Raw genomic sequence first — 15856 nt, forward strand, 5'->3', positions numbered from 1 at the left:
TGTTATAAATTAAGCATTGAAATGATCATCCACTTCTTTACCAAACTCAAGCACTATGATCATCCACTTCTTTACCAAACTCAAGCACTATGATCATCCACTTCTTTACCAAACTCAAGCACTATGATCATCCACTTCTTTACCAAACTCAAGCACTATGATCATCCACTTCTTTACCAAACTCAAGCACTATGATCATCCACTTCTTTACCAAACTCAAGCACTATGATCATCCACTTCTTTACCAAACTCAAGCACTATGATCATCCACTTCTTTACCAAACTCAAGCACTATGATCATCCACTTCTTTACCAAACTCAAGCACTATGATCATCCACTCCTTTACCAACTCAAGCACTATGATCATCTACTCATCAAGCATTATGATCACCCACTCATTTACCAAATTAAGCACTATCTTTGTTATTTTATGTATTGTTGTTCACTATAAATACCATCACTCATCTCACTCTTTTGTACACCATAAACAAGAACAAGAGTTTATAATCAAAGAACCATTACATCTTCTTCTTCTTACTTATAATAAACTCTCTCACTTATAGTAGTGTTATTTGCTTCATACGGGTATTAAATTCTACTCTTATTTAAATTTCTCGATACTATAAATTATAAGTTATTTCATAACACATACCAAATATTTTTGTAGGAGTACAAAGCGAAGTTTGGTTGTAGTTATATGAAAGTTAAGTTTGTAGGAGTACACTTCTGCTACTAACATAATCTAAGGTCGCATCATATATCCTCCATCTTGTCTACTTTTGTATATTAGTATTTTTATGTTTAAATATCTAATTTTAATTTTGAAGTTATCTACTCGGACTCGACCAATCATCCTTTGTTCGCTCAAATAACCGACTAAAAAATGTGCATAATCTCCTTTGTTTGTTGAAGATATTATACAATATTGTTTTTTTTTTTTTTTTTTTGAAGACATTAAACAATATTGTTTTTTTTGTCATCATTATACAATATTGTTTCATTAATTAATTAAATTGATTTTCAAGTAACTATTTTAGGAGGTGGAACGAGGCGCAAGAATCATGCCGACTTATGTTATCCACATAGATACAGAATTTCTATGCTAGATTATGTTTTAGGATAGAATTTTATTTTCTTGTAAAACAAAAAAAAAATTAGGAGATGTATTAAATTAAATATTTGGAATTAGATTTACATTAAAATTATAAATACCCAGTTACTCAAAAATAAATTTTAAATAGAAATTAGAATATAATATTATTAAAAATTAAAAATTTGATTTTATGAGATTTATTATAGTTTAAAGCGGCTTTGGCTGAATTTTTTAAATAAAATATAAAATTCTCAGTCTCGTAGTTTTATATAAGATTCTAAGTGGGTGTATTCAAACTAGTATTTAAAATATTTTGGAAGAATTAAATACTGTATAAAGAGAAGCAACAATGTTTTGTAATATTTTTGCTCGATTTCTTACTATATTTGTTTATCCAGCATGACGATTTCAGGATGGGTGTTTATGATCTCTGTTGGATTCAATGCAGCGATAAGGTCTGTGTTCCAATCTCTCGATTTCATTTCATCAATTTAATTTATACAAAATTGAAAACGCCTCTATCTAAAAATATTCGCCCAAAATATACAAGTTCCTACATTTTACAACCACTCAAATATGCTAAATCACACTGAACCCGATCTCCTTTTTTTTCTCTAACTAAATTGAGTAAGCCTATAAAAATCGATGCTATTGATATTGATCCAGTGTAAGAGTGAGCAATGAACTTGGAGCTAGGAATCCTAAATCAGCAGCATTTTCTGTAATCATCGTTAACATATATTCGTTCATCACATGTGTGATCTTAGCCATAGTAATTTTGGCTTGTCGTGACGTTTTGAGTTATGCATTCACTGAGGGTGAAAAAGTATCAGCTGCGGTTTCTGAACTATGTCCACTTCTTGCCTTAACACTTATATTGAATGGAATCCAACCAGTTCTTTCCGGTAAAATCTTTTTATTTTTTTTAACACCGCAATATTACAAATCAAAATAGAAGAAATGTGTGTTTAAGAAAAATATTTGAAAATGTCTATTCAAGGTGTTGCGGTTGGTTGTGGTTGGCAAACGTTTGTGGCAAAAGTCAACGTTGGATGTTACTATATTATTGGAATTCCTCTTGGGGCTCTCTTTGGGTTTTACTTCAAATTCGATGCCAAGGCAAGATAATTTTTTTCTCATTCATTTTAAAACTCAGATACTTACATTTAGTTATTCATTTTATCCAGTGATCTTCGTACTAATAATGTTACTAATAAAATACTAATCACACCCTTCAAATTTTGATGGTATTTTAGGGTATATGGACGGGAATGATATGTGGTACGCTTATACAAACCGTTATATTGGCGTGGGTCACGTTTAGAACGGACTGGACAAAAGAGGTAACTATGCGTTTTCCTATGTGTTCATATCAATGTTTCATTGATTTGAAAAACAAAATCGGACGTTATGTTTGTTTTAGGTGGAAGAAGCTTCTAAAAGGTTGGACAAATGGAGCAATATAAAACTAGAAGTGGTTCCCGAATGATGCAAGTCGATGTAAATTTGGTAACCGATGTGAACCGATTGGATTCATTGGTTTAATGAAAATCGATGCAAATGCTCAAGATAATCGGTGTACTTTTTCTTTTGGGGCAACGGGGGAAATGTACTATAGGACTGTATTTTATCTTTGATTAATTTATGTGCATGCTTGCTTTAAAGTTAAAACTAAATAATAAGTTGGTAATGTATTTTGTATGCCAAATTAAGATGACCATTGCTTTATATCTTTGATTGTTGGCTCTTTTTCTTATAAATTACTGTCAACTTATAATCAACTGATATTTTGTTGGATTATGAATCATTCAATGTTCCTCTTTTCAAATATGGTGCAATTTGGTTGAGAATTTCCAAATTTTGACTGAAAAAGTAGAAGCTGCGTTTCCTATACAATGGGCCTAAGAATGTCTGGCTGTAAGAAAACTGAAACTATGATATACTAAGCTAAGTACCCATATAATAAATTGAGCCCAGTTCGTTTGCGTTGAGACAGAAAAAAAATTTGGAGTTGATATAGTTCAGTATCTGATATGAGGTTATCTTCTCTCCACACAATGAGTCTTTCTATTCTCTGTCCGCCAGAGTTAATGTCGAATTCCCTCCAAATATCAAAGAAAAAAAATCCCACAAACCCCATCTATTGATAGTAGTGCATATATATGTTTTTATATAAGCTTTTATCTGGAATTTTAGAAGCCATGTTTATCGTGTTTAATAGAAAGATAACAAACTATTATAAGAATTTGAAATATATAACCAGACCCGTTCCTGATCTAAAGTTGGCAAAACATTGGCTTTAAGTCAAAAAATGTAAGCAATATTTTAAAAAACTATATGTAGCTTTGATGGTTTTTTTTTTTTTTTTTTTTTTTTTTGCAGCAAACAGCTATTCTATTATTCAAACTTGAGGTGGTGTGGAAAGCCAGACCGGAATAGAACAACCAATAAAACATAGAGATCTATGAAAAGAACGTGCATTCCTAGCTAACGAATCTGCAATCTCATTTTGCGTCCTTGGTAAATAGCTGATCTTGAAGTCTGAAAAACTTAACCGAATAGTTTGAATGATTTCCACCTCAGTTGAGAAGTTGGGCCAAACTTGTGGTTCTTGTATCATTGCAATCAGGTCCTTGCAATCAGTATCAAATCTCTGACAGGTCGAGTGTTGTATCATACTCTCCATTGCCCATCTTACCGCTTCTAGCTATGAGTGTAACACTGTTTCTCGCCGCATTAAGTTCCTGGTCCCCATAAGCTGAATTTTCCCCATGCTATCCTTCCAGACCCATCACATTCCACTAAACTGGGCTGTGGAGGTCCACGAACCATACACCATGCAAATATTACCCAAGCTTAAGGCATGTGTTTCTTCAGTAGGTTGTCCTTGTGAAGGAACATATATAGTTTCCTTCGCATTATGCCAAGCTTGACACTCACTCTCTGCATACCTGACTAGTTGCAATGAGTTTCTATCTATGCCTCTGAACAACTTATCATTCATGGTTTTCCAAATGTACCAAATTATCCAAGGATAAGGATCTTTATCATATCTTCCGGCTTCATTATATTATTTTTCTTCCGGAAAATATAATCCATATTAGCTTTGATGGTTAAACAAGAGAAATTAGTCTTCTTTATATTTTGTTCAAACCACACCACACACATTTTTTATATATTTTTCATTGGCAGTTTTAACTACAACTATGAAGGCAACATTCTGACAAACTTTGAGCTTCCTAAACATTTTTGGGACGGCATGAACATAGTAAAACGGTTGAAAGACAAATTCTTGTTAGTTAGTAGACTAACTGTCATTTTTCCATAAAAATATAAATTCTCATCAAACCATAACGGAAAAAAAAAGTACCAGAATCACTAAAAACTATAAATATAGTAAAAAAACTGAACAAGACAATAATGGTCGCCATGTTACATTGGCGTCGTTTCTTGTCAACAATTAAATACCTTGGACAAGCAAAGCATCGCCACTGATATGATGAAAGATGCAATTCTTTGATTTTGAAAGCCTAATGCAGTCCCCAACTTTAGTAAATCATTCAATAACGAGAGAAGTCAGCAGCCATCAAGCATAGTACATTTAGGTTTTAATAAGTACAAAACAAAGCCACGGTGGTCGGAGACATGTATCTGAGTTGGCTACTTTTTATTATGTGGTTTTTTAATTCACGTGGGTCTCAATTATTAACCAAAATATATATCATCATCTGTACCAACATTTTATAAATCGAATTAAATCAACATCATTTGATTTTCCAATTTCATATGTTTTGTTTACTCTTATACTAGTATTTGATTATGTGGATAGAACCTTGAAACTTGTTTTTCACTCCTTCAATTTCAAAAAAGATAAATGTTTTAGAAAAAAAATTGTTTTATCTTTGTGTTTTCTATAGAAAAATTGTAAACTTAAAAAAAATTAATTGATTTTATTGAATTAGTATTGGTTAAAAGATATTAGAAATTGAAAATTGCAGAAAACAATACAGTGAAACAAACAAGAGTATATATCACTTCAACTTGTGATTCAGTATATCGAAATTATAGGAAGAAACCCAAACTTGCGTAATCAATCGAAAAACATGGCTCACATCAAAGCCCTTTCCCAAAAAAAAAAAAAAACACATAAAAAACATGGCTCACATGTGACATGTGGTACACGAAGACACACATCATCATTGCATGCTTTGTTGTTGCTAAATCTGAAATGAACTCATCATTAAATCTTGTATTTTTAAATTTAATCAGTTTAATTTTAAAGACAAGTCTACTTTGCAAATACCTTGAGAACTGCAAAGATTTATCAAATGAATATATTCAAAATGATAAATATGTATCTTGATGATTTTAATTCAGATTAAAATATCCTGAAATTCAAACATTTTAAGATATACTATAGATCTGTAATTTAGATTAGAATGCATATGACTAATTAAAATTAAAGGTCAACGTAGGCCCGAAAATGTGTAATGTGATTTGTGGTCGTCACATCCAAGAAATCTCCACCTCTCTCTCATCTCGTTGCCCCCCCACACATGTGTCAAAAAAATCAATAAAAAATAACAAATAATATTTTGAAAAAAAGCTTTGAAGTGTCGTCCCCTCCGAAAAAGAGGAGGAAACACAGAAACCTAGAAAGCTTTCCGTATATTACCTCTCTCTCCTTTCTTTCCTTTTTCTTTCATGGCCAAAATGGAATCAATCAGCTTCTCTCTGGCCATCACCAGATCTTCCTGATTCTGCATCTTCTTCTTCTTCCTTCTACTTTATATTTTCCCTTCTTCTCTTAATCAATCGAAATGGCTCAATCCTGCGTCAAGATCGCTCGAACCAACAATCTCAGGAACCTAGTGAACCGTAGGGTATTGATTCTCCGTCGATTCACGCGCATTCTCTTGAGCAGAATCGTCCCTTGCGCTCCCGGTAAATCACAGAGTTATTTATTGCTGTCACGCGCCGCCACTCCGTCTCCGAGTGTCTCTCGTTCTCTCCCTCCTCCGGTCCCCGCCGTTGAAGGTGAGGTCGCACGCCGCACATCGGTACATAACCACGATGGCAGCAACCGGAGATCGGACTCTGATCTGGTTTCTCTAAAAATAAGCCTCTTAGGAGATCCCGAGATCGGAAAAACTTGCTTCCTGGTTAGTTAGTTTTACATATACACATTCGATCTCTCTACGTCATTACTGGTTTTTAAATTTATGGTTAATTGGTCATGTTTGTTTACATGTTGCTGCATTTTTGCATTGATCACTAGCAAATCACAAAATTTAAAAAAATTAATAGCTAAAATGATTAACTTACATACATTAAAATTTAAGAAAACAAACAATAATATTGATTATTTGAATTGGTTGATTTTGATTGTGAAGGCGAAGTATGTTGGTGGAGAGAAACAAGTTGAAATGAGAGAATTGGAGAAAGGGATCCATTGTACGGACAAGACGTTATCCATGGGAGGAGCTCGTATTTCCTACAGTATCTGGGAGTTACAAGGTTAATCTTCTTTCTTCTTCTTAACAACCAATTAAATGTTAAATCCATTGCAATCATTGGAGGTTAACTAGAATGTTAATCAAACAGGAGCTGAGAAATCACGGGATCTAGTCCCCATGGCTTGCAAGGACTCTGTAGCCATTCTCTTCATGTTCGATCTCACCAGTCGTTGCACACTTAACAAGTACTACAATTACTGTTCAGCCTTATCAACATGTAACTTTTGATTAATTAAAAGCTAAAGCTTCTTCTTATTTTTATGATTATGCAGTGTGATTAGCTGGTATCAACAAGCTAGAAGGTCTAATCAGGTGGGATTCTAAGACAACACTAATAACATTCTCAGTTTGATCTCTCTCTATATATAACAATGTCTTTATGCATACGGCAGCTTCGGTCTCTCCTTAATAAAACACTTTATGTTTTCTATGCAGACCGCGATTCCAGTTATGGTAGGAACAAAGTTTGATGAGTTTATTCAGCTCCCTATCGATCTGCAATGGACTATTGCTAGCCAGGCGAGAACCTATGCCAAGGCGCTAAACGCGACTCTCTTCTTCTCGAGTGCTTCTTACAACATAAACGTAAATAAGATCTTCAAGTTTGTGACCGCGAAGCTCTTCGACTTACCATGGACAGTGGAGAGAAATCTCACCATCGGAGAACCAATCATCGACTACTAGCATCTTCCAAAACCTATTTGTAGATATATCTAATATAAAACAAGTGAATCCGATGATAGTTTCTTTTGTTTCATTCACCGCCGTGGGGTTGATTGGAGCACAGTTTCTAGCCGTTTTTAAAGCGAAATGGAGAGATGAGGCGGAGATTTCGCCCGCTTTCTTCTGTTTTTTTTTTCAATAAACAAAAAAAGGAAAAACAGAGAAAAAATGGTATCGAGAGAAAAGGAACATGATAAGAAAAAGAGAGAGGGGTATTGTGGATTTTTCTTATTCACTTTGTAATGTTTCCACATTCGATTACCGCTGGAGAATTTTGGTTCCAGCAAATTCTAAATACTAGTAAATATCATTTCGCTTGAGTTTTTTTTTTCTTAACCTAAATAGACTACAGAGTTGATGCTGTCAAGTGAGGAGCTGGACAATTTATGTACGTTGTAGTTAAGAATGTGTGTTTCTTTGACTTTGAGGCATGGTGTTAATTTATTCGAGGATTGGAGGGTTTCCAAAGTAAAATTCAGATTTCTCAAATTTTCAATCTAAACTAATTTTTTTTTCTTTCTTCTTAAAAAAAATAATTTTTTTTCTTTGAGGGAATTGTTTGTATAAAAAACTAATTTTGTTCGTTACTATTCACTTTATTTCATAATATAGTTTGTGTTTAACTAAAGTGAAAATTAGGAAAACATTTTTTAATTTGGTTATTAAATCTATACAATTCAAAACAAAGTTATAGAGTATACTTGATTACACTATATCTAATAAATATAATTAGACACTAGTTTTACAATATTTTAAAACTATAATTAGACAATAAGAATATTACAAAAAAACTTACTAATTTTTTTTTAAAAAAAGATACATGAAGACATAATTATTGCATAAATTCAAATATTACAACAACACCAATAATCACCAATAATCTTGTAAATTTACTCTGGAACCTCCAAAATCTCCAAAATATTGTCCAAACAATGTTTTTGTAACCGAAAATAGAACATTACGAAAATAATTTTATGAAATAATATGGTATTTTGCTTGGAGATTTAATATTTAATTGTATTTTGATTTATAATTTTATATTTTAGTGTAAGATTTTATTAATTGATATTTCTGTAATATTCTTATATATGTGCTAGTTATTTATAATTTTTTATGGATTTACATTAGTATGATAAATTTAAAGATCATAGTGTAAAATACAAATAATTTTGAAGTTAAGTATGAAGTTTTGATTAGGAGAAAAACACCTTGAAATTTCGATTATAGAGTTATAAAACATTAAAATAGAGAATTTTTTTGGAGATGCTCTAATTAACATTTAATGATTTTTTTGTACATTGCAAAAATCTACTTATAAAAGTGCTCCATTTTTAAGCTTACAAATCTATATACTATTTTCAAAATTACCGAGCTCTCATCGTATCCCATCTTCACATGTTTTTGCACATCACGTCCAATAGTTTCAATTGTCATCGTTCTGTAACGGCTAAACGATAAAACAAAAAGGTCTACTTCATTTGGCGTTTGCCATTCTCACGCAACATCAAAAGTGGTCAAGTTCAACGAACATACATGACATTCCTTCTCTCTTTTATTTTGGTTTGTATTAGGGTTAAATATTAATAACTGATACATCAACTGCTCCACTTTAACAATTTAGGTTTAACTATTTAATTATTCTTTCAAAAAATCAGATAGCCACATCATGATAGCGTTCCTAGAGGATATTTGTCAAAACGAAATCAGCCGTTTGAATTACTTTTCACGCTAACCAACCCTCTATGGCTTCTATTTTTATTTAGAAATTTCGTTTTTGCACTAATCGTAGTTTAAATTTGTTGTTGTCTACGTTTGCTTCGATTATCATAACGCACTTTACAAATAGTTTTTTTTTTCTGCAGACAGACACATAATGTATAGTTTATATTCTACCATTGCGTAAATGAGTTTGTTGGAAAGCTATGTCTCAACTAATAATAAAGAAATGCCTGCAAATCAACGATAAGTTGGGCCAGATCACATTTAAGCTTATTTTTGGGTCAAAACTATTTGATAAAACATCACTGAAGGAATAAAATCATACAAATCTTAAGTTTAGCAATATCCTAATTTTGAAAGAACAAATATAAATGTTTTGTTTCCTACTTATATGATTGTATGGTCTCGTTATGTATTACCCACTTTCTACCGATCGGTCCACGACTGTAAATCTGCGTATTTGTTTACATATGCAAAATGTTTTTCATTTCGAAAAATAAAAATGGACTTATATTTCACTTTTGTATGGTGGAACATATTTCCTATAGATAGCTTAATGTCACACTTCTACAGAGGTCCATCGTTGGCTTTTAGTTCTCCATATTTTGATCAACGCTTTGGGACCCATGTGATGACCACATCAAGATTCCGATTACTGTCTCTCCAATTAGTTTTATTTCTCCTTTTTTATATATCACGAAAATTTAACGACCTTAATATATATACATACCAAACGCAACCACTTACGAATTATTCCATTTTATTTTGGTTTATTCCTCCTTTCTCCACATGATGGATACATTCTCTTGTAATTCTTATGAACAAAATCACGCTCCTTTCGACCGTCACGATAATGATACTGATATTGATGATCCTGATCATGATCATCATGATGGTGTTCAGCAAGAGGAGAGTGGATGGACAACTTATCTTGAAGATTTCTCAAATCAATACAGAACTCATCATGAAGATAACGATCATCAAGATAAGAGTTCGTGTTCGATTCTGGACGCCTCTCCTTCTCTGGTCTCCGACGCCGCCACTGACGCATTTTCTGGCCGGAGTTTTCCAGTTAATTTTCCGGTGAAATTGAAGTTTGGGAAGGCAAGAACCAAAAAGATTTGTGAGGATGATTCTTTGGAGGATACAGCTAGCTCTCCGGTTAATAGCCCTAAGGTTAGATACTACTTAACGTAATCCAATTAAAACATGATCCATGATTGAAATTTTAATCCAAAATTTTTCTTTTGCTTTTCTTTTTTGGTGCAAATCTATAGAAAAAATTATAATTTTAATTTAATTGTAAAATATGATTGATTATGAGTCAGTTACCTCCAATAATTACTTTATCCTTTTATTATTATTCTCCTCTTGTAGAATCTCCCTTTGTAGTAGTTATAGCAAATGTATAATTTTATATAAATAATATTGAACAGGTCAGTCAGATTGAACATATTCAGACGCCTCCTAGAAAACATGAGGACTATGTCTCTTCTAGTTTCGTTATGGTAATCTCTATGCTTTCTTTCATACATTTAAATTTATGTGTCCACCTATATATCAACTTGAATTTAATTTCATTTATAACCCAAACGGAAAAGATAGAGAAGATTCATTTTGCATAATATTAGTTTATTAAGACAGACTTGGTCCTGTATTATTAGATAAGCTTTGTTTGTCTAGTTATAAGGAAGGTATATGATCTTTTCGTATTAATAATCTTTACATTATATTCGATGGATGTAACACGTAAAGATGTTTGCGATACGGTATTGATAGGGAAATATGAGAGGCATGGGGGATCATCAAATCCAAATCCAAGAAGGAGATGAACAAAAGCTGACGATGATGAGGAATCTCAGAGAAGGAAACAACAGTAACAGTAATAATATGGACTTGAGGACTAGAGGATTATGCGTCGTCCCTATTTCCATGTTGGGTAATTTCAATGGCCGCTTCTGAATGATGAGCAATTCTAGTAAACCCTTGTAAATTTGGTGGTGTTTATGTATGTACCCCATCTTGCATATATTCGCTTGATGTGTGTACATCTTAATATGTATGTGCTTAATAAAATATGTAGTTTACGTTTGTATAAGTGCATATTGGTGGGATATTTGTGAAGTACACAACGTATATGTTTGTAAACATATCTAAGAGCTACTATCTCATAAAACTTTTTTTTTGTAACTTACTATCTCATAAAACTTACGAAAGCTTTTTTTAAATACACGCGATTATTTATATGTCTAAAAAGTTTTGAGAGAGTTATATCTAGGTTAACTTATATATATATGTGTGTGTGTATATATGTATGTTTATATATAAGGACTATGCGTAGACCTTATGGCAGACTATATGGATGGTAACCACAACTTAAATTTCGTTTAATGTAGATATGATAAGATTATATGTGTGAAATTATTACCGTCAACGATCCAATTTCTAATATAATTAGAAAGTTGAGGGCCAATAGAATTCATCAATCTCACATATTTATTAAATTATACGTACGTTCTATATTCAAAATTATATTTATATGTGGTCTTACATATCAATTAGAAAGTGACCAAATGTTTGGCACAGTTTATTACATGAACTCGTAGCCGTCCCGGCTTCAAATTTAATTAATAAGCTACTTGGTATACTTAATCAATTCTGGCGCTAATGCATAATGTATATGTTATAGGGTGATTAATAACCATATCAAATTACATTTTCCAAATACATATTATGTACGGATATCTCTATCTCTATGTACATACATAATATGATATTATTAATATATCTATCAATATCTTATAAGTATTTATATAATCTGATCTTTTTTAACTGTAAAGAAAGAATTTTTTTTCATTTCTACAACCATCTTAAGAAATACATATATATATATATATATATATATATATATATATATGTATTTCTTAAGATGGTTGTAGAAATGAAAAAAAATTCTTTCTTTACAGTTAAAAAAGATCAGATTATATAAAGGTTAAGGGCATCTCTTGATTTGGATAAAAGAACTGAGGTCAAAATTAGTACCCGGAAAAAAGAACTGAGGTCAAAATTAGTACCCGGAAAAAAAGAACTGAGGTCAAATTCTGACTTAATTTTTAAAATTATATATCTTGCATCCGTTAGCCAAACCTTCATGTTAGGTGATCGATCAAGTCCTTACCAATAATCATTTCTTATTGTGTAACAAAACTAATATAAAACGTTTGATACCAAAATCAACCTCCATATGAATAACTTCTTTTAGTTTTGAATCGGAGATATTTGATAATATTCCGTTTGGTTCTGAAAAGTGTTGGATGAAGCGTCTAATCAAATCGGTTATGATATTAATTGCTGCATAAATTAATTTATATATAATTAGTTCCTTACAATCTATATTAAGAAGCTTGTAATTAATTATAATTGCATGTTAAAAAAAGGGGCATCGGTTAAGATATTTAACCTTTTCGGATTTTCATCATAGACAGCAAACAAAAAATGTTCAACGTTCAATGGATTCAATAAGTTTCCAGCTGCCCTAGTACATCTTCCACGAGCACGATTTGATGATGCAAAATTGATAATATATCACTTAAATTTAGTCCTAAGATATTATTAAAGTTAAAAGATCAATTATTTGAGACTGTATGATTAATTAGAGACTCACACACTTCCAACCAACTAAGAATATTTACGAACTATTATTGGACAAAGCAACCTTAAATCTCATCTTTGATGTCAAATCAAATCTTACAAGAATCTCATCACGGATTCATTGATTTTTCTTAACTTTTTTTTGTCTTCAGCGATAAAATGATCTATGTTCGCCATTTCGGGGTTTTGACGGGACATATAGAGCTTGCTTAATTTTTTTTTTTTTTGAAACTTTAAGCTTGCTTAATTCATTAAAGATAAAAGGAAGTCTGCTACTATCTAGATTGAACCCGCCGTATATATGTATGTGTTCATGTGTATGTAGAAAATCTCAAGTAAATCTGGTTATATTAGAAAATGCATTATTATTACAATATATATGTCTTGAATTTTCATCCAGTGATATTTTTAGAAGTTGCTTCTGAGACGCAATCTCCTTGTCAATGACAATCGTGTTGCGTATTTTAAGACACGTCACTAACCTGCCGGCTTAATGTTTTAAAATACTTCTGTTATCTATATGGTTCATGTTGATCCAAAAAAAGAAAAAAATCTATAGGGTTCATAGGTTGAACCCCAAAAAAAGTCTATAGGATTACAGTTTATATATATGATTTAGGTAACAAATCTCACAATTTTAGGGTTCGAAGTTCACAGCGACACTATAGCAATTTTTATATGTTGAATCAAGGATGAGGACCGTCAGTGAAAACAAGACAAGTAAAACAATGAGTAATCATCATTGCTAAACCACTATTAATTGACCGTTAGTAGTTAAGGATTTACCATTAGTGGATTGTAATCATCGACCGTCAATGGTTATCCAATAGCAAGGACCGACCGTCAATGTTTAGCCAATAATAATAACCGACAATGATAAATCAATAATAAGGAATGTCAGCTGTGACAGACTTTCTGCTACTGAAAAAGAGCTTTGATCACTCGGATTTTAATCTGATAAAATAATTGTAAATGCATAGTAAAATACAACAATAGTAATACAAAATCGAAGCCACAAAAACTAGATACACACGTACTTCACTTCTCAGTTCAGATGAAGGTAGATGACGCAAAAAGATTGGCTTCGAAAGTAACAAAATTAAAAACAGTTGATCAAACGATGTAAACTGTGGAAAAAAAATTCTAGGTATTAAAAAATTCACAGAAAATCAGATCATAAATATAAATTATTAGTCAGAGAATTAATGAAGAACCATTATTGAACATTTGAACTCAAACAGAGTTTTATAATCTTTCCACTTGTCATCACTCTAATTACTAATGAACTAAAAAAGCTAACCTAATGAATTAATTGTCCTTGAACTTAAGAGGTGAAACACACATCAAGAACAAGTTTTGATAGATTCACAAGCTGTCTTAACATCAATTTTTGCCAACTAAATATACTTTGCTCACAAGGATTATATTCATACAATTAGACCAATTTTTGCTACCTCTAATCAACATAAGATCGATGAACTAAATCTTCTAATATATCAATCAAAAACATTCAATCTCTTCCTGTAAACTCACCGGATAACACCAAAAGATTCCACAATTCATATTTTGACTCGATAAAAGACTCAACACATGTTTTAGAAATTGGTAAAACATAGATATATCAAGCTTTGATACAGCTCAAGTTTGTTAACCCAAATACGATATTGCAACTACATAGAAAAATGGCAGTTTAATATATGTAATTGAGTAAAAAACTAAGATCTCAAAACTAATCTCTCAAAAATGAAAATTAGCTAAATGAAAAGATGATTTATTTGTTTGTATGAGCTAAGCAAGTAAATGAAAGCAGCTAATGAGAACTCATACTTGCAAAAAGGTAATCATCATAAAAATAATACTCCCACCGTTTCATTAAAATAGAAGTTTTAGAAAAAAAAAATTGTTTCATAAAAATAGATTTTTTATGTTTTCTATACAAAAATTACAAATTTTAATAAAATTAATTGGAATTATTGAAAGACTATTGGTTAAAAAAGAATTTGATAATTTAAAAAAATGATGCAAGATTAATGTGTTTGTGTGAAAACAGAAAAACATCTATCTTTAAGAAACAGATGGAGTAGTTAAGAATTTAAGATCAGTTCTTGACCTTGTATCACGAAAGATCTGGTCTTCGTCAAAGCACTGATTTCACTGTCTAAAATCTTTGAATCCTAAATTTTGGTTTCAATCTAAGAAGTTAAACAAGCATCAGTTCACGTTTGATTAGTTCACAGTTTCACTAACTTGAATATCCATTAGCTATTCAGTAATTGCTCATTTGGGTTCTTTGAGTAATTTATGATTATATTTTGGATGTTTAAGTTGATTAAGAATTTTGTAATTAATCTATTTTTATCACTAAAACCGTTTACTTAAGGAAACCAATTTACTATTTCCTAAACCAACATCTTAATCAATCAACCCCTAAAATTTCTTTGAAAATCCTAAAACGCAACTGAGGAATGATTAACATACCAAAAGGAAAAGGATCCATTTGATAACTAAGAGCATCCCCATTAAAAGTTTATAACAGGTTCATGGGCTCAGGTTCATAGGCCCGGGTAATAAAAATAAATGAGATATTGGGTTTAATCTCGCGATCCGCCTCTTACGAGTGACCCCGTCCGATACGGGTTCACGACAGGTGTCGCATTTTGACTGGGGAAGGGGAGTCGACGTCACGCGGAGGAAAGCGGAGAGAGAATCATTTCTCTCATTTTCGCGAAAAAATCTAGGGTTTTCGAGGAGAGGCGATTTCCCCTGCGACGCCGATCTCTCTCCACTTTTCTCCCCTTTTCTCGATCGATTCGACGCTGGATTGTCTCCTCCAGGAGCAGAGGTGAGTATCGACTCGATTCACGTTTAGATATAAGCATTTTGTAGTCGATATCGCCTTTGGGAATTCTCAATAGATTTTCTGATCTCGAGTTAGGGTTCGAAATCGAGATGGGTTTGGATCTATGGTTGTATAACCTCGTATAGGGGTTCTATTTATCGATTAATGGTTTGAGTTTTGCGGATTGAAAATCGAATAGGGGTTATCGAGTTAGGGTTAAAAAAAAAATTTGGGGGTTTCGATAAGTGGTTTGAAATCGTAAACTGGGTTCGATAGACGGTTCGTTTGATCGTATTATTTAGTTATTTTGTGCT

The 15856-nt window shown here is 32.1% G+C and overlaps 3 protein-coding genes across 4 annotated transcripts in view; all 3 read left to right on the plus strand.

Annotated features, from left to right (window-relative positions):
* The window catches only part of LOC106327962 (protein TRANSPARENT TESTA 12-like), a 15050-nt gene extending 12221 nt beyond the window's left edge, over positions 1-2829 (plus strand). Inside the window, exons 3-7 of the mRNA XM_013766296.1 lie at positions 1493-1549; positions 1761-1999; positions 2095-2213; positions 2351-2437; positions 2518-2829. Coding sequence (XP_013621750.1) covers positions 1493-1549; positions 1761-1999; positions 2095-2213; positions 2351-2437; positions 2518-2583 — 568 coding nt within the window. The 3' untranslated portion in view covers positions 2584-2829. The remainder of the gene's footprint in view (positions 1-1492; positions 1550-1760; positions 2000-2094; positions 2214-2350; positions 2438-2517) is intronic.
* A 2870-nt stretch (positions 2830-5699) lies between these two features.
* On the plus strand, positions 5700-7415 carry LOC106331844 (septum-promoting GTP-binding protein 1-like). Its single transcript, XM_013770264.1, has 5 exons — positions 5700-6256; positions 6488-6611; positions 6699-6795; positions 6883-6922; positions 7046-7415. The coding sequence occupies exons 1-5, from the start codon at positions 5915-5917 to the stop codon at positions 7292-7294; spliced, it is 852 nt and encodes a 283-aa protein (XP_013625718.1). The 5' UTR covers positions 5700-5914; the 3' UTR covers positions 7295-7415.
* Positions 7416-9794: 2379 nt separating this feature from the next.
* Positions 9795-11231, plus strand: LOC106332746. 2 transcript variants are annotated; one of them, XM_013771238.1, is made up of 3 exons: positions 9795-10228; positions 10489-10560; positions 10832-11231. In XM_013771238.1, the coding sequence occupies exons 1-3, from the start codon at positions 9842-9844 to the stop codon at positions 11012-11014; spliced, it is 642 nt and encodes a 213-aa protein (XP_013626692.1). In that variant the 5' UTR covers positions 9795-9841; the 3' UTR covers positions 11015-11231. The 2 variants fall into 2 exon arrangements, with proteins under 2 accessions (XP_013626692.1, XP_013626693.1); XM_013771239.1 differs by lacking the exon at positions 10489-10560.
* Positions 11232-15856: the final 4625 nt, after the last annotated feature.

This window comes from Brassica oleracea, chromosome C3 (genome assembly GCF_000695525.1).
Source record: "Brassica oleracea var. oleracea cultivar TO1000 chromosome C3, BOL, whole genome shotgun sequence".
In the NCBI taxonomy this organism is placed as follows: Eukaryota; Viridiplantae; Streptophyta; class Magnoliopsida; order Brassicales; family Brassicaceae; genus Brassica; species Brassica oleracea.